At 45.0% G+C, this 27,582-nt stretch overlaps 1 protein-coding gene across 1 annotated transcript in view; it reads right to left on the bottom strand.

Annotated features, from left to right (window-relative positions):
* The window catches only part of LOC138498459 (fibrocystin-L-like), a 1,772,245-nt gene that overhangs the window by 1,189,907 nt on the left and 554,756 nt on the right, over window positions 1–27,582 (bottom strand). The window contains exon 16 of the mRNA XM_069622209.1: window positions 12,777–12,942. Within this exon, the coding sequence (XP_069478310.1) occupies window positions 12,777–12,942 (166 nt within the window). The remainder of the gene's footprint in view (window positions 1–12,776; window positions 12,943–27,582) is intronic.

Genomic DNA, 27,582 nt, shown 5'->3' with positions numbered 1-27,582 from the left:
CCTACACTCAAATGCGCATTACTTAACACTCGATCGCTCACTGCCCATGCCTTAGAAATCAACGAGCTCATCTCCAGCTTCGACCTAGATCTGCTAGCCATCACAGAGACTTGGCTGCATGAAGCCTCAGGCCCCGCCATTACCCTAGCTGTACCAGTAGGCTACTCCATCCTTAGACAAGACAGACCTACAAAATCAGGGGGAGGGGTTGCCATAATCTATAAAGACATCCACCATATCAGGCCCACACCCCACACAGGGGAAGGGAATGCAGACATACTATCGGCCAAACTATCCCTCTCTCACAACAACACCATTAACATTCACGTCATCTACCGGCCTCCAGGACTCCCAACCGATTTTCAAGGGCAAATCACGCATATTCTCAGCGAAAACCTAAAAAAATCCACCAAAACCTTACTCCTAGGTGATCTTAACCTAGGCTATAATGACCCAAAGGACAAAACAGCAACCTCCTTCCTCAAGGACCTCTCCAACCTAGACTTCACACAAAAAATCCTGTCACCCACCCACTCCAAAGGCAGAACTCTTGACTGGCTGGCCGACCATAACTGTAACTCCTCTATCACATCCAACACATTCCTCCCTTGGACAGATCACAGCTGCATACAATTCTCTATCCCTACGTTACCTACCAGAAAAACACCAGTACATAAATCCGCCACCCTAGCCAGAAGCTCCAAAAAGTTAACTGCAGACAATCTACTCCCCCTTCTCAACACCCCATGCCTCGCCCCTCCTTTCCCTCAAGATCCTAACATCCTAGCAGACATACTCAAGGATACGCTCACCAATGCTATAAACTCCATCGCTCCTCTAGAAGAGAAAAAAGAAAAAAAATCCTTCCACTCAAACGCATGGTTCACAGAGGACCTCCAAGCTCTGCGGGACAAAAAGCGCCAAGCACTTAAAAACTGGCAGGCCAACCCATGCGACATCACCAAAGACTTATTCAAAGTCACTGCAAAAAAATACAAAACCGCCATCTTCAATGCCAAATCTGAATCATACAACCGTCGAATACTAGACTCAAAGTGCCACTCAAGAGAACTTTTCTCTATCTTTAAAGAGCTCACAGTGCCTCCCACTTCCTCTGACGAGATCATCAAGGATGAAGGCTGGTGCAACAGTATCCAAGCCGCCATGCTCAACAAAATAGACCTCTTACAAAACAAAATCCGCGACCACTACAATACCTTGCCAAAACAGAGTCGACACCTAGATTCCCAATCCCATAGCAAAACCACTAACATTCCCAAATTTGCCTTTAAAGAAGTTTCAGAACTAGAAGTCCTGGACATACTGAAACATCTGAAACCATCGACTTGCAAAGCCGATACATGCCCCCCTAAATTAATCAAGGACTGCGCTGAACCACTTGCCCCAATCATTACCGCATTCATTAATGCCTCATTCAAGTCCTGCTCTGTCCCAGACAGTCTTAAAGAAGCCTGGGTGCGCCCACTTCTAAAAAAGCCCACTCTCGACCCCACGATGCCTAACAATTACAGACCTATAACAACTGTCCCCTTCCTTCTCAAGATTCTAGATAAAGTGGCACACAGCCAAATCCAACTATACCTCGAATCTAACTCCATCCTAGGCACCAGACAGTCAGGCTTCCGCAAAGGTCATGGAACAGAGACTGCTTTGCTGGACCTAAAAAACCAAATAACCAAGATATTGGACAAAGGTAAACCCGCCCTTTTACTTCTCCTCGACCTCTCTGCGGCATTCGACCTAGTGGACCACAAGACCCTCACCTCACACCTCTCCCACTCCGCACATTTCTCTGACCAAGCCACCTCCTGGATAACCTCATTTCTTGAAGGGAGGGCCATGAAAGTCTTTTCAAACATTTCGAGCGCAACACCATCCATAATACACTGCGGTGTCCCTCAAGGCTCCTGTACAGCACCTACGCTTTACAATCTATTCACTAAGCCCCTATTCGAGAAACTTGATGCACTTGGGATTGCCTACACCAACTACGCCGACGACACCCAAGTGCTCCTCCCTCTATCAGGCTCATACCACAAAGACGCCCTAGCTCTAAAACTCATATATGCCACCATTCAAGCCTGGATGGCCACTAACGGCCTATGTCTTAACGGGGATAAGACTGAAATCCTTATCCTCGGCCAAAAATCCACACTGGCCAGGCTAGACAGCTGCTATGCCAATTTCAACATCGACAACTGCACTATCCCAGTCCTATCCTCTGTGAAAACGCTAGGGGTCTACATTGATGCAACCCTGTCCATGGACAAACAAGTTAGTGCCATTGTCTCCGCATCTGCACTAAGCACTAAACTCATCAACGCCATTAAACCATTCCTTTCCAAAGAAAACTGCCTTTCAATAGCAAGAGCTACCATAGGCGCTAAACTTGACTATTGCAATGCACTTCTAGCCGGCACCTCTGAAAAAAACCTAAACAAACTCCAGGTCACCCAAAATAACGCTCTAAGAGCAGCATTAAACATCTCCAAAAGGGACCACATCTCACTGGCAAGGCAATCAGTTCACTGGCTCCCTGTCAAAGAACGCATCACCTTCAAGGTACTGACTACTACCCACAAATGTATCCACCACACTGCACCATCATATCTCTCAGACACCATTCTCAGACAGACCTCATCCAGACCTACCAGACTCTGCTACACTAACCAACTCACTGTACCACGCATCCACAAGATTACAGCCGGGGGGCTGGGTTTCCCCTACATAGCACCAAAACTTTGGAATAATCTCCCCCACGCTCTAAGAGCAGAAGGCTCCCTCACAGCGTTTAGAAAAAAACTCAAAACCTCTCTCTTTAACTAAAATTCCTCTACCTACTGCCATTCAGGCACACACTGCTAACTATTGCTACTGCCCAAACTGTATGCATGTATGCCTCTGTATGCTGTAACTAAGACGCGCTTTCCCTGTAACCAGCGCTATTCTGTAACCAGCGCCACGATGCCTCAGGGCTGATTCTGTGCGCTTAACAAATGCGAATAAATAAATAAATAAATAAATAAACAGGGCATGCACAGAGCAGGTAGCCACCCTGCAAATTCGATCAGACAGAGAGAAAGAGGAAAGCAACAAATTGATTCTGAAAGACCTGGATACCCAGGCAGAGTTTGATCAGGAGCTCCAGAAAGCTGGTGCCTTCCAAAGGCAAAGGCATGACCTGACGGCACAGATGCAGACTCTTAGTCAGGAAAGGGACACCTTAGGCCAGGAAGTCTGCCATTTAAAAAGAAAAACTGCAGAAAATCACGTGGCCCTCCAGGGGCTGGGTGACCTCCAAAAAGAGCATCAGAACTTGTTAGAGCACACCAGGAGGGTGGAAGAGGCTCTGGCAAGAAAGGAGCAGGCCAGTAGGGATGGGACTCAGGAGGTAACCCTCCTGCAGCAAAGACTGGCCCAGTACTTCAGGACCAATCAGAAGGCACAGAGAGAGAATGATGCTCTCTGCCAGCACAATGATAGGCTCCAGCAACAGGTAGCGATGCATGAGAGACTGAGAGAGTCTAGTAAGGCCTTAACTGAGGAACTGAAAGCGCAGGCTCTTGCATTGCAACAGGGAGCAGGGGCTGACAGAGATGAAGTTCGCTGGGAAAGGTTAACGCCTGAGCATAACCCCAGGAGCCCTAGTATCGGAGGCCTTCATCTCTCTCAGTACAGGGACTCTGCCACCCCCATGTCCCCTTGCAGACAAGAGCACAGGGCCACAGGGATGGCAGATTACTATCCAGCCAAAAGTATGGGGCCCATAGGCCTGTACCACCCAGGAATGGAGGGGCGGGCATCCGGGTATGGGCACCCAAGCACAGTGCAATCTAGTGGGGAACCCCAGGAGAGTAGGCCCATTAAGGGCATCCTGAAAACCTCTGCCGAGTTAGGTCAGTGGGGGGGTACCCATCAAATCCTGGCAGCAAGGAGGGATCTGAAGACTCCTCTGAGCATTACAGGACACAGGAGACCAGGTCCCCACATTCTGCCAGCCATTCCCAGGATTGCAGAATCCGGGAAAACCTGGAAGATCAGACGGGCACCTCTGGGAGCAGTGCTTCGGAGTCAGAGGATGAATGGACCAGGGTGACCTGAAACAAAAAGGCCAATAAGGCAAAAAGGGCCTTGCTTAAGGACCCATTGAAACAAATAAAGCCTTTGATTAACTAAATGCAGGAAGGGGGGAGAATTACCGTATTCCTCTCACCTCTCTTCCTGGAAAACTGCAGAACTTTGACGGGAAGGAAATTCCCATCGAGGGGGCTTCAGATTTGGACCTCAAAATTGGGCGACACAAGGTGAAACACCCAGTCATAGTAGTGACTCCAGAGGGCACCCCTTGTTTACTAGGGAATGACCTCCTGAGAAGGTTGTCACCCCTAATAGATTGCGTGAACAAGGTCCTCTGGACCCAGACTAGCTGACCAATAAAATTAAAACAGAGTGTCAACCATGTTGGTTTAAACGGCACCTGCCACATGGTTGAACAAAAATCTGACCAAGTAGAATTTCACTTCCAGAACAAGCAAATTCCAGACATGACAGTAATAGCAGTAGGGCAACAGACTGGTGATGGGGGGTCCTCTGTATTTCTGAAAATCAACCATCCTTCCAGTTTAAGGTGGTATTCCACACTGGAAGGAAATACTCTGAAATTCTTTACCAATCCACAATCAGACACTCCCACTCCTATAGTCCAGAAAGATGTGAAATCAGCTCAGAGCCTGGCTGATATTCAGCAAATTGGCGAGCAGTTGTTCATCCCTGTTCAGTTAAATGATGGGAAGGACTCTGTTCTCGCTCGAGTGTGTGTGAACAACTGTAAGAGCTTCATCAGTGAAGCCATGTTCCGCCAACTCCCAAAAGATCCAGCCATTCCCACATTCAAACTGATAGACAAATGGGAAATGGATCTGGAAACACCCAATTCCAAACATCTCCTGCCAAGCAGGTGTATGCTCAAAATCTCCAATGGCAACAAGAGCATAGTCCATAACTGTTGGGTCATGCGAGACGTCACTGCCGCCTTTTACTTAGGCAGTGACATTCTCAATCGCTTCGCCATTAGTTTGGACCTAATAAACTTCAAAGCTTGGTCCCGATTAGCGGATAATCCCATGGGCTTTGATGATTCAGAAAAAGCATTTAGGTCAGCTCAATTGCTACCTTATGCAGTTGAAATTCAGATTAAAGAGGCAGTCACCATCCCAGAAAGTACCTGACAATTCTCCCTGGAAGTGAAAGTTAAAAGAGGACAAAAATTGAAAAACCCTGATGCTTACATTCATCTAAATGCTTCTCTCCAACAGCAAGGGTTAGGGGTAAACCCAACGCCATTAGGCAACATAGAACATGACACCATTCCAATAGAGGTTGATAACAGCGACTTAAAGAGTACTACTCTAGCCACAGGCACCATTATTGGAATGGCGGTTGATGACCGACATTTTTCCATTGACCTAGTAAATGACCTGTTAGGACCAATCCCCAAGGACTGTTTTGACAGTGACAGCGATGACAATACAACACCAGACAGGATCTTCACCCGGCATGGGGGGAACTTCCTGGTGTCCACTTCCTGCCCTTATGGTAAGGAAGATGTGACTTGTGACTTCAGAAGGGATGAGGTGGTTTTCCAGGTCCATGAGGGCTGCCTTCCCCATCTGAAGCCGCCAGTCCAAATCAGCACTCTGACCAGGGACTTCTCCACCCAGCTGGAGGAGGCTGCTGAGATAGCCAAACCAGAAGTCTTTCCAGGCTTCAGGCAGATGGTGGAAGAGAGAGTCAACCTAGCTGATGCATGTGTGACTCTGGAACAAAAGCAAAAGTTGAAACAAGTTTTCTTGGATTTCCAAGATCTCTTTGCGGTAGACTCATATGACTGTGGTCGCACTGACATCCACACAACAACAATTCCCACGGACCCTGGAATGACTCCAGTGTTTGTGAAGCAATATCGTTTGCCTCTTGCATTCATGGAGTCGCTTACTGAAATAATTAAGAACCTTGAGTCCCGCGGAATAATCCGTCCAGTACACAGCACCTTCAATAATCCGGTGCTGGGAATATTGAAGCCAAACGGCCAGTGGAGACACTGTGCCGACCTTGGGGAGCTCAACAAACGGGTCCATACTTCCCGATGGCCTCTCTACATTGAGCAAGGGCTGGCCCAGATCCAGGGGTCACAGGTATTCACTGCAATAGACCTGACCAATGGATACTGGACCGTGCCAGTCAGTAGGGAGGACCAATACAAACTGGCTTTTATCTTTGGGGGCCAGCAGTACACATGGACCCGGACTCCCTTCGGATACCTCAACTCCAGCAATGAATTCAACATTTTTCTACACAAGGCCATGCCCGACCTGGGTGTGAGGGGTAACCTGGCTTATGTAGATGATGTCCTCATCATAAGTTCATCTGTGAAGGAACACATAGCGGAGATCCATTATGTTCTGACACAGGTGAGGGCCGCCGGAGCAAAACTTTCCTTTCAGAAAGCACAGTGGTGTAGAACCCGTGTTAATTTCTTGGGGCATGAGATTACTCCTCAGGGTCTGTGTCCCCAAGAAAAGAAAGTGGAAGCACTCCAGAAACTGAAGGATCCCACAACTCTGCGGGAACTAAGGAGCATCCTTGGACTGACTAATTACAGCAGAAAGTTCATTGAGGGCTACGCAGAGATCACCAGACCCCTGATTCATCTCCTGAAGAGGGGGTCAAGTGGGAATGGGGTCCAGAACAATCCGAGGCAGTAAGACAACTCAAGAGAAGCCTCTCACAAGCGCCTTGCCTAGCTTACCCTGTCAGAAACAAGGAGTTCTTCCTGGAGACAGGGTTCTCTACTACTTGCTTGACGGCAGTATTATACCAAAAGCATGACAAGGTCAATAAAGTAATCTCCTATGCAAGCAAAACTTTATCCTCTGTGGAGGAAAAATTCAACGATATTGAGAAGGCACTCCTGGCAACGGTGTGGGCATTGAGGAATTATCGCCCGTTCATCCAGGGGGAACATATCATAGTGGAGACTCCACACCAGCCTCTAAAATATCTCCAAAGTGACAGAATCCGGGCCGGAAATGTGAGTAATTCCCGAATTACTTCCTGGATTCTGTCAATGCAAGGCTTTCCTGTGGAGGTCAGATATGGCCATAACAAGAAGTGTCCCCTCGCGCAAGGTCTGGCTGACTTGCATGATTGTGCCAGAGAAAACGGTCTCGAGGACGAAAGTCTAAAAATCAAGGACAACATGGAGGCATACCTTAATTCCCCACACAAAGTATTTGAAGAAGACAAGTGTGAGGGAATGCCCACTGTCTATGTGGATGGATGCTCTTATCATGTTGACAACAACGGGGAGAAAGAACTGGTGAGGGCGGCGTAGGGAATGCATGGGTGAAGGAGTTTCCAGAACCCTCCGCTGGATAAAAAATTGGTCCCCGAAGTAGTCAGGTGGCAGAATTGATGGCTGTGCATCAGGCTATCCTCACTGCTGTCCAACATCAACTCCACGAACTGGTCATAATCACACACTGATTCGGATTATGTACGGAACGGGTTCGTGGAGCACCTGGTCAATTGGAAAACCAGAGGCATGTTATGTGCTAATAACAAACCCCTGAAACATGGGAAGCTAATCCAAAATATTGATGATCTGGTCACATCGAATGGGATGACCATCTACTGGAAAAAGATCAAAGGTCATTCCAAAGTAGAGGGTCCAGACAAAACTGGAAATGACTTAGCTGATCAGCTGGCCAAAACCGGGGCCATTCACGGGGATCTAATAGAAATAGAGTCCCTGTTGGGGGAAATCCAGGTAACTGCTATCACTAGGTCCCAGACAAATGCTCACAATGATCTTTCAACTGCACAATGGAGTAAGGAGACCCCTGATGCTGATTTGATTGCAGCTCAGAAGGGGGACCCAATAATTGGTAAGTTTTACCAACACATTGAGGACACTGAGAACTTTCCCCTGACGGATACCGATTACATTGGGAAAGAGGACCTAACAGTGTTGATGAAATGTCCAAAAAGGTTCTGAATCCAAGACGGTTTGTTGGTAAGGAAATCCCAAGCTGGCCATGATCAGTGGGTGGTCCCTACCTCATTCCGAAGCCTGATGTTAAGTCACGCCCATGATGCAGCCACCGCCGGTCATAGGGGGTTTCACACAACACTTGGGATCTTAAGAGAGGTTGCACACTGGCCACACATGTGGCAGGACCTCGACCAATACTTGAAGGGGTGTCTTGCGTGTGCACAATTTCAGCCATCATCCCTCACACACCGTGCGCCTCTCCAAAAGAGGGGGATGACACTGCCATGGTCAGATTTGCAAATTGACTTTGTAGGCCCTGCGATTCGCTCGTCTAGGGGAAATAAGTACATGTTGACCGTGACATGCTTATTTACTAAATGGGAGGAATGTCTCCCAGCCCCAAACTGCAAGGCATAAACTGCAGCTGCCCTGATGATAAACCACATCTTCTCTCGGTTTGGTCTACCTCAAAGGATTGAGTCAGACAGAGGTAGCCATTTCCCCAGCGAAGTAATGACTAAGATGTGGGAGATACTGGGGGTCAAAAGAAAGCTACACATTGCTTACCGACCAGCTTCTTCTGGGGCAGTAGAACGCTACAACAAAACCATTGTGAGCATCTTAAAGAAGTTTGTGGCATATTCTAGGCCAAGTTGGGATATCCTATTACCTCTGGTCCTAATGGCCATCAGATCTACCCCTTCATCTGCAACCAAAATGTCACCATTTGAGTTGATGACTGGACGCAAGATGGTGCTTCCTCAACATTTGCTCTACAGGACCCAAGAGCAGACATTGATAAATGCCTCAACAACTCATGAGTATGTGGAGAATTTGAGGAAACACCTCCAACATGCTTTTGCGTATGCTCAGCGGAATCTAGAAAGATCAGCTGATAGCATGAAAACCCACTACGACCTGAAAACCACCAGGAAAGTATATGAGGTGGGGGACCGGGTCTATCTATACAATTTCCAAAGGAACCAGGCCAAACAGTGAAAATGTGTGCCTACATGGAAGGGACCCTTTAAAATTATAGACAAAATCTCCCCTGTAGCTTACAAGATCCGCATCCCCAAAGGCAATTTGGCAGAAGGGGAAGATAAGTGGGTCCATATTAATCAGCTGAAGTGTTGCCATCCCAGGCACACTCTGCAGCAACTGGAGGAGTCCTCTGCAATACCAGAGGGGGCCGCTCCAGAGTAAGTCAGTTCAAACTCTAAAATATTCCACATATCAAAAATATAGTAACGTAATGCAAATGTTCCCTGTTATATATTGTTTTTAAAATCAGACTGCAAAATGCATTCGGATGTATAAAATGTACATGTTCGCCACACCATTAATAGTGGTGGAAAAATGTCTAGGAATGTGTATTGCCGCTTTTGCTTTATCATCCTAGGAGAGATGAAACCATGGAGACTGGCCAAGGAGAACAACCCGGGGACTGGGAGCAAGGATCCGAGGGGCCCGGTTACCGCCCAATACTCCCATCATGACCGGCGAGGAGAACCGATCGATCCACCCGAATCGGAAGAAGAAGAGGCGAACATCCCAGATCTTGCAAGTTCCATCAGTGAAAGATCAGAATGGCCATCGCAAGAAGGGGGGCTTGTGGGATGTTTTTACCCATGCATCCAAGCCCTGCTACAAATGGCAATGCTGATTGCCAAAAGCAACCCAGAGCTGTTGGGAATTCATTTTCTTAAGGTCAAGAATTTGCTAAAAACATGGGCAGAAGACCACTCAAAGATTCAACCTTCTTGTGGGGGGTTCCACATCACCACTGTACTGTAAGGATGCCCATCAAAACAATAGCAAAATTCTCCTGTTAAATTCAAGACAACTCCCAAAACTGGGTGCAGTACCGGCTTTGGACACAAGCTGGCGCTAGCGGTCTAAACTCTGACAGGAGTGAAGCCTGGCTTAAAGAGAGTGAATTCTGCCCGGCAACAACCCCCGACAGGAGTTGAAACTTGATCAAACTGCATTCCCAGGCCTGGCTGCCTCCTGCTTCCCCACCAAAAGGAGATGACACCTCTCTGATTAGATTAGGGAAGGGGCACCTGCAGAGGGCAGAGACACAGAACAATGCACTGTCCTGGGCTCAGGCAAATGCTATATTGGGGGGGCCGTAAAATAGCTTCTTCTTGGGAGAAGTGGGAGGAGAAGTGCCTCTGGCAGCCACCTGAGTTGGAGGCGGGGACAGACAGAAGCTTCCCCCATGTGCTTTGGAACCTAAACCACACCCATCTGGGCCAGAGCATAATTTTAAAAAAGATGGATAATTCATAGTACGGACTTGTCAGAATTATATAAGTAATATCATTATTCTTGTGATTTTTCTGTGCACGTTTTAAGAGGTGTTAGGACCCTGTGGTGTATTCTGGGGGGTTGCTAGCAGAAAATAGGGTCTTACTCCAAATGTCTGCATGTTAAAAATCTGACACTTCATCAATTAATGTCCATACTCCTTGCGCACATTTGTGTAATTTTTGGTAAATGTCCGATATTGGTAAACCGACCAAAAAGCGCAAAATGTTGTCATTTCTGAATCCCAGCTCGCAGGAACATGGGGCTTGAACAGAGACCTGTCTTAATTCATCTGTAATATGTACATGTAATGTCAACCACTTGTGTATCTGATAAATATGTATTTGGGTCAGAAATAGATTTGTGTGCAAATTGACCAGGGGAGGATCCTCTGACCCATAAACAGACCTCATCATGATGACAATCCATTTCCTTCCCCCAATCATGGGAGAGGGGAGAATCGGGCCAATGACAAGTAGAGAGGGGCAGGCCTAGCTAGGCCCAGGCACACACCCATTTTCAAAACACATAAAATGAGACTGCTGGGACAGGTGGAGACATTCATTTTCCATTTCTGCGGAGCATTTTGACGGCCGACATTCCATCCAGACAGAGACCAGAACCAGGGACCCATAGACTACAGAACGTTGAACCTAGAAGGCCCACTGCAAGCAAAAGTATTCTCAGCAGGCCTTCAGGTTCCAGCAAACCTAACCAAACTATTCAACAGCCGGGCGAGCTGTTTGAATTCTTTGCCAAGAACTTTTGCCGGAACCGCAGACCAGACCCAGACCGCTGTGAGCAGAACCAGAGATCCGGATCACTGTGAGCAGAACCGGTGCCTGATTGACCCGCCAAGCATTGAGAACCGCTACTGGATGTGTTGACCAGATCCGTGACGAGGCCTTTTTCAGCTAAGATTCTAAGCTTTTCAACGAACCTAGAACCGACTTCCTACTCCTTATAGTGCCTCCGTAATCGCGCTCGACGCACGTGACTAAATTTGCTGCAATTTGACATTTTGCTCAATTTCAGCCACGTGTAAAAATATTTGTCCTTGCTTTGCTTGCTGAAATTCGTGTGCAACCTGACAATCATTCATAGAGCATTGCTAAAGTGATCCTGAACTGATTCAAAGTATCTATCAACTACCCTGAACCCCTATAGGGAATTAAAAGCCTTTTTAGCATATTTTTCACTTAATTGCAACCACATCAAAGTATCTTGCCTGTGTTTTAAAATCATACCTGTTTTTCTCTAAGCTTGCTAGGGGGGGACTGCATTTCGTAGTGCATTTTTGTTGGGATTCTTGAAGACTGTGTGCTCTCCTTCCATTTCTTACATTGCATAGGGGGGGTGAATTGCCAGAGAAAAAGTGATTATCTTATCTTTTGCTAAAATCATATCAAGTTATTTCTGTACTCCATTTTATTCCTCATTGCTTTTCCCTTGAAACCATAAAAGTATTTTTGCTACCTTATCCATTCTATACTAACTCCTCATTGATTGTAAAGAAGTGTGCTAGTGCCAGATTACCCATTGTTGATCAACATTATATCCATAAGTGTGATATCAATTATTAATTTATTACAAAAGTGTGATATATATCTTGTTAATTTTTCAAATAAACCTTTTAATTTGCAAAACAAACCTACTTCTTGGCTCAGTGGGGTCAGGGGGATTCTGAGAGGGGGGTGTTATACAAGGGTTGTCATCCAGAGTACTGAACCGGACATAAAAATACATCAATAAGGGTTTTCCTCAGCATCCCAGACTAGGCATTGACTTAGCTGTAGTTTTGATTGAATATCGCTTACATAACATCGGTATTACTGACAATGTGATTTGAGTTGTGCCAACCAGGACATTTTTTATTTAATGTTATTGTTCATTTATAACACTGAGCGAGTGGTTTCTAAGCACGGGATGAGGATTCGAACCTGTGTTACACAGCGTTGTCTTCTTTCCAAGAAGAAAGGCTTTGCCCCCTAAGCTATCCTCCCTCCTGGCACATGGCAGCCGCCATTCATAGCCGTGTTGTGTCCCCAGGATAGGACTTTGCGTATGACAGCTTGAGCTGTCCTCATGTCTAAATAATTAAAGAAACGTATTATTGGTAAATCGGAGAGGAAGCTAGCAACCTCCTGCCTCTACAAGAAGACACAATAGGCATGTTGCAGTGTTATTGCACATTATTCACTGTTTTTACCCAAAATGTGTGCCCTTAAGTCACTGTTAAACTTCTTAATTGTACAACTGCTTCTCAATTTGGATTTCCGCAAAGCATTGCAAACATGCTGCTCTACACGCAAATTAGTCGCATTAACACTTACATTTTTACTGGATGAGAGAGAACGTTTTATTTTGAGGTATTTCCTTCATACAGTACCTGGATCTCTGGCACCACGGTGGAGGAAATTTGAAGTAGCTGCTCCTCGTTCACAGCCTCAGGCGTCTGCTGGTCAGTGTACGTAGTCTTGCTGCTGGTCAACCGAACATCATAAGAACCAGAATAGTAGTAGTAGTATTCTTCAAAGTACAGCTCAAAGTAATACCTGTGAAACATAATGTGTGATATTTATCACTTTGCTTTAATTCACAATGAAAATACCGGATACACCGGCATCAGCAGCAGTTCCCTTCAATGTATATGATATGCACACATTTGTTAAGAAATGAGCTAAATAATAGCACCTTTAACACACAAGAACAGAAACCAACGACAGGTTGATGCATTTGAAACATGCAATTTATTGTGTGTTCTTCTGGTGGAATACATCTTTGTAAGCTTTAGTGGTTCACTTCATTGATGACTATCACTAATATAATGCTACTCCTAGTGCAACAATCCCATTCAGCAGTCTGGGACAAGACACAAACGGTTTTCATCTGAATGTTTTTATTTTATATAAAATAATAAATCCAGGAATGAAAGTGTTCCCCTAACTTACAATGCTAGGGAAGTTGCCCACAATACTTAACATGAATACAAGCACCTTTAATACAGAAAGGCAAACAAAACGTTTCTGCTGTTGTCTCATTAATGTTTTTATTCAAAATAGGCAACTAATGTTTCTTAATCACACCATCATCCATACATTGAAGAAGAAATATGAATGGTTATTTTAGACAATTGATTCAATTACTTAATGTTAGCACCCTGGGCGGGGGCTCCAACCAGTCAGGCAGCTTGGAATGGGGACTGGTTTCTATGGTATGAGCCTGTTTTCATAGTTAACTGACTGCTGACCATCGCCTGTCCTGTGCCTCCCTTGCTCTCCTCCACATTGCTTTTAACACCCGTGAGTAATCACACGCGGGTGCTAAAGGCTGAGGAAAAATAATGTAAAAAAAGGAAAATTTACCATTCTGCAATCCTGCAACGCCATGTCTGATACAGGAGCCCGCCTTCAGTGTTGATTATGTCATTGTAGTCAACACTGAAAAGGTACACCTTCTGCAGACGTAGCGCTGCAGATGCAGCATCGGAAGACTAAAGAACAATACTTACACCTGGTAACTTTCTTTCGACAGGATGTCCCACCCACGCATTCCTCATCTTTTGATATATAGCCTTTCCAGCTTTAGCTGATTTGGAAAATATTTACGGCAGAGGCCGGTCCCTCGAGGGCCTCTGTCTAAAGGTCAACATCATCACCAGTATAGGTACCACACGCAACACCAGTTGGCTTCAGTTCTGTTTATCCCCTGTTTTCCTTTGCAGAATTACCCGCTTAGCAACATACTGGATCAGACACTAAAAGATTGTAAAGTGTAATATCTGGAAATTCTACAGCAGTATAGGTTGGGAGAGGATTGTGTCCTCCAACGTATTCCTCATCCTTTGATAGACACCCAAAGCAGTGTTGGTTTTGGAGGCAGGAGTACGCATTTTTCAGAATGAATATTAGTCACAAACCGAATGAAGGACTGCCTTCCCAAATCCTCCTTTCTGAGATGAAGATGAGTCTAGACAGTAATGCTTTACAAAAGGTATGGATGGTAGTCCAAGTGGCTGCTGCACAGACGTCCCTTATCGGCACCCCTTTTTGTAGGGCAGAAGATGTTGCCATCGCCCCTCGTAGAACAGGCCCTTAGGCCTTCTGGAGGGTCCTTCCCAGCTAATCTGTAGCATTCTCCAAAGCTCAGAATAATCCATCTGGACAGGGTCTGTTGTGTTACTGCTAGTCCTAATTTATAACCCATGTATCCAATGAAGAGCTGATCATCTTGGCGAATCTTTTCCATTCGCGAAATATGGAAACTCGGAGCTCTTCTTGGGTCAAGTCTATGTAGCCTCTCCTTTTCCTTTCTAGGATGAGGGGGCAATTTTTCAGATACATGGAATTCAGAGACTATTTTAGGTAGAAACGAAGTTGTAAAAAGTTGTAAAACAGGGTTTACAAGATAACGCCTGCAACTCGCTCACCCTGCGGGCTGATGTTAGAGCTACCAGTAAAATGATCTTAAATGTCAGAAGTTTTAATGGACACGAATGAAGAGGCTCAAAAGAAGCACACATATGACATTTTATAACAAGATTCAAATCCCAATCCGGGACTTGAAAAGGAGTTGGGAGAAACACATTGGTTAGCCCCTTGAGAAATTGTATAATTAAAGGAATTTTAAAGTAAGACGGAGCACTTCAAAATTGAAAGCGCTGCCAAATAACCCTTAATGGTTCAAATATGGAGCCCCAGATTTGCCAAATGTAGCTAGAAAGACAGCACCATAGGTATATTACATTGACATGGGACCACAGTCTTATCTCTGCACCAGTTGCAGAACCTTTTCCAATGGCAACGGTTTAGTTGCTGGCCTTCTGGCGGAAACAAAATCTCCATTATGTCATCTGGGAGGTCCTGATCCTTATATCTCAACCTCTTAGAAACCATGCGTGAAGGTTCAGGTTCTTGACCTCTGGATGGAGAACCCGGCCCTCCTATTGCGAGAAAAGGTCCTCTCTTTGTGGACAATGCATTGGAGGGCAGATGGACATGTCCAGAAAGTCTGGGTACCACATCCTACTGGCCCAATCCAGAGCAATTAGGATCATGGATTTTCCGAACCTTCTCAACCTCCTGATCATATGAGGAATGACAGGGACTGGAGGAAACACGTACAGAAGTGGAAATTTCCAGTCCACTACGAAAGCGTCCCCTAAAGCTGCTCTTGGGGGAAATTCCCTGGAGCCCTACTGTTCGCACTTCCGGTTGGTACTGGTCGCGGACAGATCTACTTGAGGTGAAGATCTCATGAAGAACTTCCTGAGCTAGTTCCCACTCGTGGGAGACTGTGCTCTGCCTGCTCAGAGCGCAGAGTGTCTGCCGCTGTGTTCTCCTCTCTGTGAACCGCTGACAGTGAGATTCCTTCTCGAATTGCCTAGAACCAGAGCTACATTGCCTCGCTGCACAGTGGTAGTGACCTTATGCCTCCTCTTTTGTTGAGGTAGTACATGACCACTGTGTTGTCTGTCATTATCAGCATATTATTTTGCTGTACAGAGGACAGAAAGGCCTTCAGTGCTAGTCTGATTGCCCTCAGCTCCGAAAGATTGATGTATAGTTTGGACTCCCATAGAGACCAACGACCGCTGATTGTCAGATCATTGGCATGGGCTCCCCACCCCGTGAGTGAGGCGTCGGTCACTATTGTTATCTTCGGCCATGGTTGCCAAAAAGTTTCTCCCTTCACAATATTGTCCTCGCATGTCCACCACAGAAGGTCCTGTGCAACTCTGCTCAGAACCTGAAGAATGTCTGACAATTTAGCAATTTAAACGATTCAAGAGCAGTGGATATTCAGGTGAATAGTTTAAGTGGAGGGCCATTAATGTCTCCCAAAAATTAGTGAGAATGATCAAGCATAGTGAGAAGTATAATATAGGGTGGTTCTCCAACTGAGAATGTGTTTAAAACAAAGGCTGCAATTTACAAAATAAGCTTTGGTAAAAAAGTCATTCAATTTATAATTTTCAATGGTAATGCATCCAGTAGATATCATGTCATCAACAGTACAGGGGAGATTTATACAACATTTTCATTATGCCTGTGTCCGCAACATATGCCAGCAATGCCAATGTAAATACTTTTCCTGCAGCTGCGTTCATGATATATGCCAGCATTGCAACTTAAATCAATTGCTCAGAGGGTAGCCAGCTAACCAGTGCAGTTTCAGTTTCGGCCAGGAGAAGATCAGCAGGGGAGAGGAGGAGAGAAAGCAGAAGCAAAGAGGAAGGTCTTGGGGTGCTTCAGGAACCTCAAGATTCAGAGAGGCAGGGAAGCTGTTCCAGAGGGAGGCCCCAGCAGAAGAAAGAGATCTACCACCAACTCATTGCTTGGAGAAGCGATTGACCCTGAGGGAGTTGGAGGCGGATGAGCGAAGAACTCGAGAAGGAAGATATTTAGGAAGAAAGAGTTGAAGGTATTAAGGCCCCTGGCCCCAGAAGGCCTTGTGGACAATCCTCGCCACCACTGGGAGCCAGTGCAGAGATTTCCATCATGGAGAAATATGATCCCTGGGCTTGAGGCCAAGGACAAGTCTTGCAGTTCTGTTTTGGATGAGCTGCAGAGGGCGGAGAGTAGAGGCAAGCAGATTTAGAAAGCGGCTGTTGCAGTAGTCCAGCCTAGAGAGAACCAGAGCTCTGGAGACAGTGAACTTCTGGGGGAAGGAGAGGAAAGGAAGAATACCTCTGAGGAGATGCAGCTGGTAGTGTGACTTCTTAGAGACGTCAGAGATGTGAGGAGAGAAGGAGAGTGTGGAGTCGAAGATGACCCTGAGGTTTTTAGCCTCATAGGTGGGAGCAGGAAGAGGAACAAGAGAGGCTGGCCAGAGAGTGACAGGAAAGGAGGGAGCAGGTGTGCCAATGAGGAGAATCTTGGTCTTACTGGCATTAAGGCAGAGATCATTGGCAGCACACCACTCCTGTATAGCAGACAGACAGTCAGAGATGAGAGAAGGAGAAGAGGTGGCAGAAGGGAGCCTGAAAATGAGTTGCGTGTCATCCGTATAGCACTGAAATAGCAGAGAGCGGCAATGCGGTGGGCAAGAAGTGGCAGGTATTGGTTGAACAGATAGGGAGAAAGGTTAGAACCCTGGGGAACATCGCAGGTAGCGACAGAGGAGAGGAAGGACCCAATTTGGACCTGGGAGGGTCAATCGGAGAGGAAAGAAGTCAGCCAAGCCAGGGACTGAAGAGTGATACCCATGTTACCCAAAATCTCCTCTGCCTTGGGAGAAAAAAATCTCCTCTGCCTTGGGAGAAAAAAATCTCTCCCAAATATTTCTCCCAAGGCAGAGGAGATTTCTTTGATAAGAACATACAATTATAGTGTGTCCATAGAGTGTGTTTTGATTGCACAATATCTAACAGTTGATGTTCAGATGCATACTCAAACAATCAGGGAAACAGATGTTTTTTGTGTGAACCATTAGGGTTAGTTTTATATGTATCACTTGTGTTTTATAGTTTTTTATGACTGTGATAGACATTAAAATATGTGTTATTTTTTAAAAAGTCTTGTGTGTCTGCCCATACATTGGATGGGTAGCATGTATGTGTAGTGACCAGTTGTTATATACAAACCCATAGCCTAATAGGAAGGAAGCGGTTTTTTGTGGGATTTTGTTTATTGTGATAGTTTTAGTCCTCACCCACACGGCCCCTAAAAAGAGGACCACATAGCTCGGTTTAGCTAATACACTGTCAAAAACTTCCAAGAAGCTGCATCCATAATCTATGCCAGTGTGGTCACTGAAAATCATTTTCATGATGCTGCTTCCACAATATATATATTTATATGCAAAAATAATGGATAAGAATGACCAAATTTGAAACCTTATAGTGACTGACTCATCTTCCTTTCTACTGTTCAGGCCTGAAAAAATGGACTCAGTAGTGAATACATAAAATCACAATATCGATATGTTTTTCATGTATCTTAATTCAACATAATGCAAATCTAAAACATTACTATAAAAACATTTATCTAATAACACCCACCAGCTAGATTACAACAACAAAAATCAGAGCATCAGAAACATCTACACATTACTAACACAACAGAGTTTACAACATCATACAAAGACACAATAGGACAAACAAGTAATTGAACATTGATCCAATTATGTATCCACATTTATAAAGCCGAACATGCTTCTGTCCCTAACACCAAATAGGATGGACATTCATCAGGGGCTGTCCTCTGTCAATCTTTAATGGGTTTCTGATTCTTGTATCTTGGGTGTAGTTCACATCAAGGGTACTTTCTGAAAAAATTATCCCCACATACATATAATCAAGGAAATAAAAAAGGAAGAGAGAAAAAATCAAACGTCACCAATCAATTAATTTCAGATATTAATTCATATATATATATATATATATACACCAACAATCGAACCATATATATTCCATCTGGTGTGAGTTTGTGGAGTTTGTGGAACCACAAACATAACTTGAAAGGGTACCTGCTCTTTATGCAAAGTAAACACCCATGTTTTGAAGAAAATTCCACACTCATGTTCAGTAGGAGACAAATTTCATCATGACCTCCAACGTCTAACTCAACTGAACACACACCAAGTGCACCTCACCAGGATAGAATGTACTACGGCATTTACACCTTGTACACAGCGCAGGGCTTATTTTACACAGGTCTGACCTCCGTGTAAACAGAAATGACGGACTACTTCACCACATTACATTCAAGCACTCCCTGTAACGCATGGCGGCCATCTTATACTGCCTATTTGGCATAGGGTAATTACATTACCAAGTCGTACCGAAATTAAAGGGCATCCATTCATCCCTCATCAATTTATTGCAATACCTCATACCAATGCAAACCATATTCATTGCAAATACGAAGGAGTATTCTGGAACATTCTTAGTGACCAGCATACATTTCCAACTCGTTACAGTTGCACCGTGTGTGGCAAAAATGTGATTGTAATTCAGAGTACAGATCTAACAGTCTATTTCACATAACATATTAGGTGTATTCTGGTATTTAATGTTCATACTCTATTGCTAGAATCCAATACCTTGTAGTCAATTAATGAATGCTACATTCTAGTATCCAATACATCTATAGCCATGTTCAGTTCAAAATAAAAAAATGTTCTACAAGACTTTGAGCTACAATGGACACAGTACCAACACTCCCTGTCTGAGGCCCACAGATGAATTAAGTACACTTTTATATTGCCGGGTACAATACATATGGAACCCCCCACATTTATCAAGCATTGTCCAGCAACACATTGAGCACCCCAGATGATAGCTTGGCCATAAGAGCAGAGAACCGCTTGATCAATCTACGTGGAATTGACATTGTGCCACTCAATCTCTTCATTTAGCCCGAGCACATAACTCTGAGTTCTAAAAATAATTTTTTGTTCAAAAGTGAGAAGTTTGCAATTAAATTCTTCCTTTTCGGCACCATGGATCTTCTTAGGGATGACCCATGTAAAATCCTCATGGCTATGACCCTTTTCAACAAAATGTTCCACCATGGGTGCCTGTATAATTTTGCCTTTGATACAGCTGCAGTGCTTGATAAGTCTGGTCTTACACTTTTGGTTTGTCATTCCTATATAGTGTAGCCCACATGGGCATGTGATCATGTACACGACATTTTCACTATTGCAGTTACTCAATTCTTTTAAATACCATTTAGCCTGTAGACCAATGTCTACTTCACTTGTTTTCATTGTGTATTTGCACATTACACATTGGCCACATGGAAAATGGCCCATCACAGGAGCCGTACCCCACAGTGTTATCCGTCTAAGCAACCCCTGATGTTTTTTTGTTATGTCATTCCTGACTAGAATGTTCCTCAAGTTCTGGCTTCTCTTATACGTTACCAACGGGGCTGGCTTACCATTGTTGTAGATTTTTCTCCAACTTTTAGCAATCACTGTTTGAATTTTGTAAGCCAAGTTTGAACAGGTATTAACAAACACTGACCCTGTCTTTTTTCTTATTCTCTATGGCGCTTTTTCAAGGAGCGCTTCTCGTTTGTTGTTATAAGCCTGTTTTGCCGACTCTGTAACCAATGTTCTGGGGTACACTCTCCCCAGTAACTTTTTTTTCAATGTGTTGGAAATGTTCTCATAATGTTCCTTCATGCTACTATTTCACTTTAATCTCAACAATAGACCAAATGGTAAATTGGTTTTGATATGTTTATCATGGTGGCTAGAGAAATGCAACAGAGCATTTCTATCCATCAACTTGCCGTAAGGCTTAAACCATAAACTTCCTCCCTGATGGAAAATTGTTATATCCAGTACATTTTTTTCAAGTTCTTTTATTCCTCTGGTGAATTTTAGAAAGGCATTTTGTTGATTGAGCCACACCATAAAGCTCTCTGTTCCTCTCTTATCCTTCCACACAATGAAGATATCATCAATAGATCTAAGCCATTGTTTGAGGTGAGATTTAAAGGGATTATTATCAGCATACACTGTTGTTTTTTGAACATTTTAACATATACGTTGGCCAAATTTGGGGCCATTGCTTCACCCAAAGAGGTCCCTTCCACTTGTTGGTAGAAAACACCCTGAAATTTAAAAAAGTTTCTACTGAGTGCAAACTCAGTGCACCATAAAATGAAGCCATTTCTCACAGGATGATCATCATTACGACCCATTAATAGCTCTTCAATCACCTCTAATGTGGCTTTCTGGGGGATCATAGTATAAAGGGACTGAATGTTCAAACATATCAGTGAATGGGTACCTGGAGTGAAAGCTAGACCATCAATCTTGTTAATAACGTCAGTTGTATCTCTCAGGTAACTCGTCATCTGTTGTACAAAAGGTCTCAAATAATAATCAGCAGATTTGTATAAGGCTTCCAAAATAGAACTCACTCCTGAAACAAATGGACGGCCCGGTGGGCTCAATGGATTCTTATGGATTTTTGGCCAATATATAAAACACTGGGACTCTTCTTTTTCTCTCATCAAATATTCTGCTTCTTGTTTCCCAATCATCCAGTGATCTAACGCTCGTGTCACCTTGTCTCTAACGGCCCGGACCATAGCTTCTATGAGATTGTCATTTAACACACAGTACCTTTTCCATCTGATAGAAGTTTGTTGCACTCCTTGATATAATCTGTGCAGTTTAGTAGAACAATGGAACCACCCTTATCTGCCTGTCGTATGATCACCTCATGACTCCTGGCTAGTTTAAGCATAAAATCCCTTTGACACTTGCTGAAGTTAGAGTGGGTCTCCCTCTCCATATTTTCTAGTCTGCCAACCTCCTCTAGTACCCTTTTCCCAAAACGCAATAGATTCAGGGGAATGGCTGTGCACGGGAGGATTAAAGGTGGAAAGGTACATAATCCACTGCAATTAACCACATCAAAAGGGGGTTGATTTTCAAAGAACTCGCTACGATGGATTTTTCGCTACCGCAATATATGCCAATATTGTCAGTGTAAATGACTTTCATGAAGCCCCAGCCACAATCTAGTCCAATAATAGTTTATGGGTGCATTTGGTGAGATACACATCGTTCTGAACAGAACCCACAGCAGTGGAACAAAGAAAGGATCCATTGGGGAGACATACATGCAAGCACGCACGCACACACTGAGGCATGCACTCATTCAAACACATTCAAAATGCATGCATATGTTCATGGATGCCAAAAGAATACCAATACTCCAGAAGATAATCCAAGGGTTTTTATTTTCCAGAATCCAAATTTGGCTGAAGCTTGATGGAATGTGAGGACAGTGGGACACACTAAAGGTCATCCTTCTCTCATCTCCTATGGGCTTCCCACCACCCTAGCTTAGACTTTCCTATCCACTTGGGTTGGTAACTAGAGATCAGTATCCCCTACTGTCTGAAATACTGACTAAAGTGATAGCCCAAATGCCCCAGCCTTCTTTTTCTCAATCCCTCTGGGTTTCATCTAGCCAGTGATGTATGGTTCTCACAATGGGATGTGGTGCCTTCTCAAATGCTCAGTTTCAAGTATTCACCACATTTGACATCTTTGCATTCCCTCCCAGACGTTTTCTCCTTCACTTCCCCAGTGTCACTCCTTCTTCCAGAAACTCTCTACTCTCTCTCTCCCTCTCTGTTTCCTTCATCTGCCCCTCTGAGAATGACACAACTCCCTTCCACTTTCCCTTTGTCTTGTGCTCTACCTTTCTCACTCTGGTCATCTCTCCCTACTACTCTACTTTCTTCTCTAGTCTCCTTTCCTTTCCCTTCAACTCTCCACACTCTGCTCCTCTCACCTTTACTCTCCACTCTCCTCTTCCCTCTACTTTCTACTATCCACTCTCCTCTCCCCTCTACTCCACATCTCCTATCCACTGCCCTCCATACCAGATTCTCATATCCACTCCCCTCTGCTCCCCACTCTCCTCTTCCTTCTAATCTCACTTTCAATCATCCCTTTCACTCTTGCATACGCAATGCTCACTCTCACCCACCTATTCTCCTACTCTTACACTAACCCTCACTCACCATACACACATTCTTACACACATGCACCAAAGCCAATACCTCAACTTTAATAAACCTGTTCTCAGTATCCTTCATGCTCCACTCCACCATCCTTCTTCTGCCTGGTCTCTTGGTCTGCTTCCTCTCCACCGGACCTCACCAGACAGACTACACTGAACAATGTTTTTCACTCATTTTTATAGCACCCTTTGGGTAATTCGTCCCCCTTCCCCCCTTTCCATTTGCTGGAGTGCTCACCTGTTCATATGGACCAATCTACACCTGACGTTTCCCCAGGGCTGGATTACACCAGTGCAATGTTATTAAATGTGTTTTAAGCCGCCCCCTTGTTGTTCTGTGATGGATGCACAAAAGCGGAATCACTGTTGGTTTAGTTATTATTCTGCCATGGTTAAGTGACTGGTTTGCTGGTGCAAGGTAAGATATTTTCGGCAGACTCTGGATTCCTTTCCACATTTCTCTCTTGTGGGTCGCATAACTCATCATTCGCGGTAGGGGTGTCTAGTGGTTTGAGATCTGAAAAGGAAAAGAGAGAGTTATGGCCAGCATGTGGTATGGCAGGAATTGGCCGACTGACATTGGTACTTTCCACTTGTAACTAGGCCCATACAAAGCGAGCGATACTGAAGCCCTCCCAATTCTGTCACCCCGCCTCTGGGGCAGGACTGACCCTGGTAGGCCTCCTGCCCCAGGTTGAGTGGAGTGTATCCCCCTGACTGGGTCAGGGCACTGTACGGGTGTGTACACAAATACACACGCATACGCTATTACATTCAAGCATGCATACACACCAATACTTTCAAACAAGCATACAAACACTTTTTTGTACAAATTAGCTTACGTTTACAAGCGGTCATCGCACCTGCTAGGGAAGCATGAGTGAATGGACAGCATGGGCAGTGCGCCATAAGGATTGGAACATTTGTTGCTGCTTTTGCCTTCCAGGCAGTAGGACAGCGTGTGACACTGCCGGCACCATTCACACCTCAATTCTGTGTGCATTATTTTTATTTGTTTTAATTGAAGTGCTCATTATCTGGGTGCCAGCCCTGCAAGAGGCAGGGGAGTGCAGCATGCATGGAGAAGAGACTATGGGGATGAGGGGGTGAAAGCCCTCCATTCAACTTGGCTCCATCACTGTCCCCTCTTTCTCACTTTTTTCCCTCACAGAGCTTTGAAGTGGAATTGACATGATGTGTGCACTCTCTTATTCTAGTAACAACATATTTTGTACAGTGTGTTAGGGAAAATTCTCAAGAATGGCTAATTTCCCTTACCTACTGAGCCCCTCAGCAGCTTTGCTGGATTTCTAGGATTTATTGTTTTCACCTGGTAAGAGTGTGAGCCCTTTTTCCCACTCTTACATGTGTTTTACTGTGAGTGTTTAACATTTTTGTGTTCATAGACTGTGGAGCCTCACCTACTCCACAGGCATCATCTTTTTATTGTGTGTTACACAGTACCTTCAGTGCAGTGACACAGGGTTATATTTTAGACTTCCCAACTCAGACTCCATTTTCTGGGACTGACTACTGTCTCACAGAACATGTAAAGTTGCCATTGACGTTATTAGTCTTTTAAAACCACAGACCCAGTACACAGCATCTGCTATGGAGTACTGGAAAGGGTTAATACTTATCCCTGTTTGTCTGTTTCTCTTGGAGCCTTGTTTGCTCCTTTTTCATTAAGACTTGGCTGGTGGCAGTGGTAACTACCCTATTTTTCCTACAGCGGTTATCTTAAATAACCCTGGTATTGTTTTAGGCAATCTTGGTAGCCTCGAACTTAAACCCGCTTGACCATATTGTTTTTAATATTGTTCCGGCTGGGTTTAAAAAATGTCTTTCTCGTGTTTTTCTCTGCACGTCAAACCAGGTTTGGTTCCTTTGTTCACCGTCTTTTCACTGGCTTCTACGCCTCTATGTCTGGGGGGAACAGGATGTGAGGGAGGGGTTTAGGGCTCTCTGCACAGGGTCTCCTTGGAGACCCATGTCACACTGTGACATGGTTGGCTGTCGTGACTGTCCCGGCGGGACAGCCACCCTGCTGTGTGATTGACAGCAAGGCTGTGTGAATGGGGGAAAACTGCATAAAAAGCCGGTCTCTGGGTCTGGAAAGGCAGAGTCGTCACTGGAACGAAATAGCCGATGAGGAGCTGATGGAAGAGGACCCCTACCACGACTGAACCACCTGGTGAAGCCCTGCTGCAGGTCTGAATCTTCGAACTACAACAACAGAGCAGATCCTCCAGGAACTTTTTTCCCCTGAGCTGGTGGGACCAACCAGTTCGCCCAAACTGCAAGCCAGGACTCCCTCCTCTGGTCGATTTCGCTGTACTCAGCTACAGTGGGCCGGATAACCAGGAAGGTCGGACCCTGCTTGGGTTTTAAAGAGCGAACCTTTTATTTGTTGCTTTGCTCTGCTGCTGGTTTCTTCCCTGGGTAGTGCAGGATCCTCCAGTCTTCCTACTTCGTGTCTGTCCGACAGTCGCTTCAGGAACTGTGAGCCTGCAGGAACTACCAGGAACGTCTGCCTCAGCTATAGCTTCTTCTCCATTGAAAGGTACTGTGCCTATGCGGTTGTTCGTTTCGTTCAGCCACGGTGAAAGTGTGTGAAATCTTTCTCCAATCCGAGGCTTGTCCTTCTCTACTCTTTAAACTAACTTTTCTGCCGACCAACTTCGTCCTGAACTCTTGGCAAAGACTTAACGGCGAACTACCCTGAACTGGGTGATCTTGAGCAAAATACTTTTGTCCTATTGACGTTGGCCCTAAGCCTATTTGATTTGATTCTATCACTGTAGTTCCTCTTTCTGGATTGCCCTGCTTACTTACCTGTTGATGCTGCTCAATTTCTGCCTAACTTTGTCTTTCCCTCCCTTTTGAATTACATTTTGCTCCCACTTCATTTTGTGAGCTTAACTTGTCTGGAAACTATTGGGAGTGGTGTGGTGTATTAAGAGTGTGATTTTTGAACTGCTTTGCTCTAGTGAAATGTTATATAACTGATGTGTAAATAATACATATTCTTTTGCTCAGAAACCTTGAGTTAGTGTTTGCCTGATTCATAGTAATTGCTGTCCTTTGTGTAACTATTGATACTGCTCACTTGCTCTTAAGATAAGTCTGGCTGCTTAGCCATTGCTACCACTTTTACTGTGTAGTACAGGCTTGTACCAAAGGTGAATTTGTGCTGCCACTTGTAGACCTTCTTGTGTGTGGTGTTCCCAAAGGGTGCTGCATATAATTCTGCCTAACACAGTGTATGCCATTACCAGAACTGAATCTCAGCACAGGCAATGAGGCATATTTGTTGGCAGCAGCAGTTGTGTGCCATGCCATTTGATATTGCCATGCAGTGCTATTCGGACATGCTTCTCCCATCTGTGATGAATCCCAAGGTATTGTCACTGCTTTAGATGGGGAAGCCCCTTTCCATGAGGCAAGGGTGGTGGGGTGCTACCAGATAGTCTCCTTGGGGGTGGCACTCAACGGGAGGATCTCATGGGCAGGGAGGACCACATTGAGAGTAATGACTACTTCGGGAGAGCACAGTATCCCCTTAAACCTACCACCTTCCCTCAAGACCCCTCCAATTCCCCATTACCTGTTACTTCAATGTGCTGTACTAACATATCCCAAGTGAGAACAACTGGGACGAGGAAGAGGAAATGAGGAATGATGATCACTCACCAGAACCAGCACACGCGTTCTAGTTTTCTAGACGCTCCAATTGGCCAGCTGTCATATAAAACTGCACAGAGAAGAGAACAATGGTGTCTACAACCTCGGTCCAATCCGGACCGAGAACACGGCACAGCCTGCATGGATCCCGAGTGCAGAATGGCAGACTGTGTCCTGGAGGTCCGCGATGCAGAAGGCAGACTGGAGGCAAGGCAAGGCGCCTGCCAGTAACTGAAGCTGCCGTCAGTCAGACTGCTGGACAGCTGTAGAGAAGGGACGTGGAAGACCAGAGAAGGTCCCAAGAAGCCAGGAGATCTGCCAAAGCTCTTGGGAGACCCGCAAACAGCTTGAACATGATGGCCAAGACCCTCCAGATACAAGAGTCGCAAACCACTGGGTTATGGAGACCCATAGAGTACAGGGGGACCAGAAGTAAGGCAGAATGGCAATATTCATTGAGACAGAGTAATCAAGTGAAGGGGGTCTGGGACCCACATAATGAAGTCATACCCCTAACAGTAACAAAGGGGGATGCAAAGTTTACAAATATAAGAGGTGCTCACAGATCTTGGCAGAAGAGTAAACCACATATGTGGGTTGAAGGAAGGTCAGGCCAAGAGAAAGTTGTGAACCATCAAGTGAAGGGAGTCTGGGACCCACATAAGGAAAGCATACCCGAACAGGAAGAGAGGGCAATATGAACTTTACATATAGGAGTAACATTCACAGACTCTACCAGGAGAGTAAACCAAGGCTGTGGAACCAAAAGAGAACAGATAAAGAGAATATTGTGAACAACCACATGAAGGGGTTTTGGGACCGAGCCTGGGGAAGTATACCCCAAATTGTGAGTCAGAGGAATAGAGCTTGTGTGTACAAGTGACACTCAGGAACCTTGGCAGGAGAGTTAACCAAGGTCTTGGGTGAATGTAAATACAGATAGAGAGAACTGTGAATCCAGGAATGTTGAATACACAACTTGGCAGGAGAGCATCCCAAGAGGAGGGGTACT

The sequence above is a fragment of the Ambystoma mexicanum genome, chromosome 5q (genome assembly GCF_040938575.1).
Source record: "Ambystoma mexicanum isolate Mex_15411 chromosome 5q, UKY_AmexF1_1, whole genome shotgun sequence".
NCBI classification, from domain to species: Eukaryota; Metazoa; Chordata; class Amphibia; order Caudata; family Ambystomatidae; genus Ambystoma; species Ambystoma mexicanum.
The sequence above is the reverse complement of the archived record's forward strand: the minus strand, read 5'-3'. Positions and strand labels throughout refer to the sequence as shown.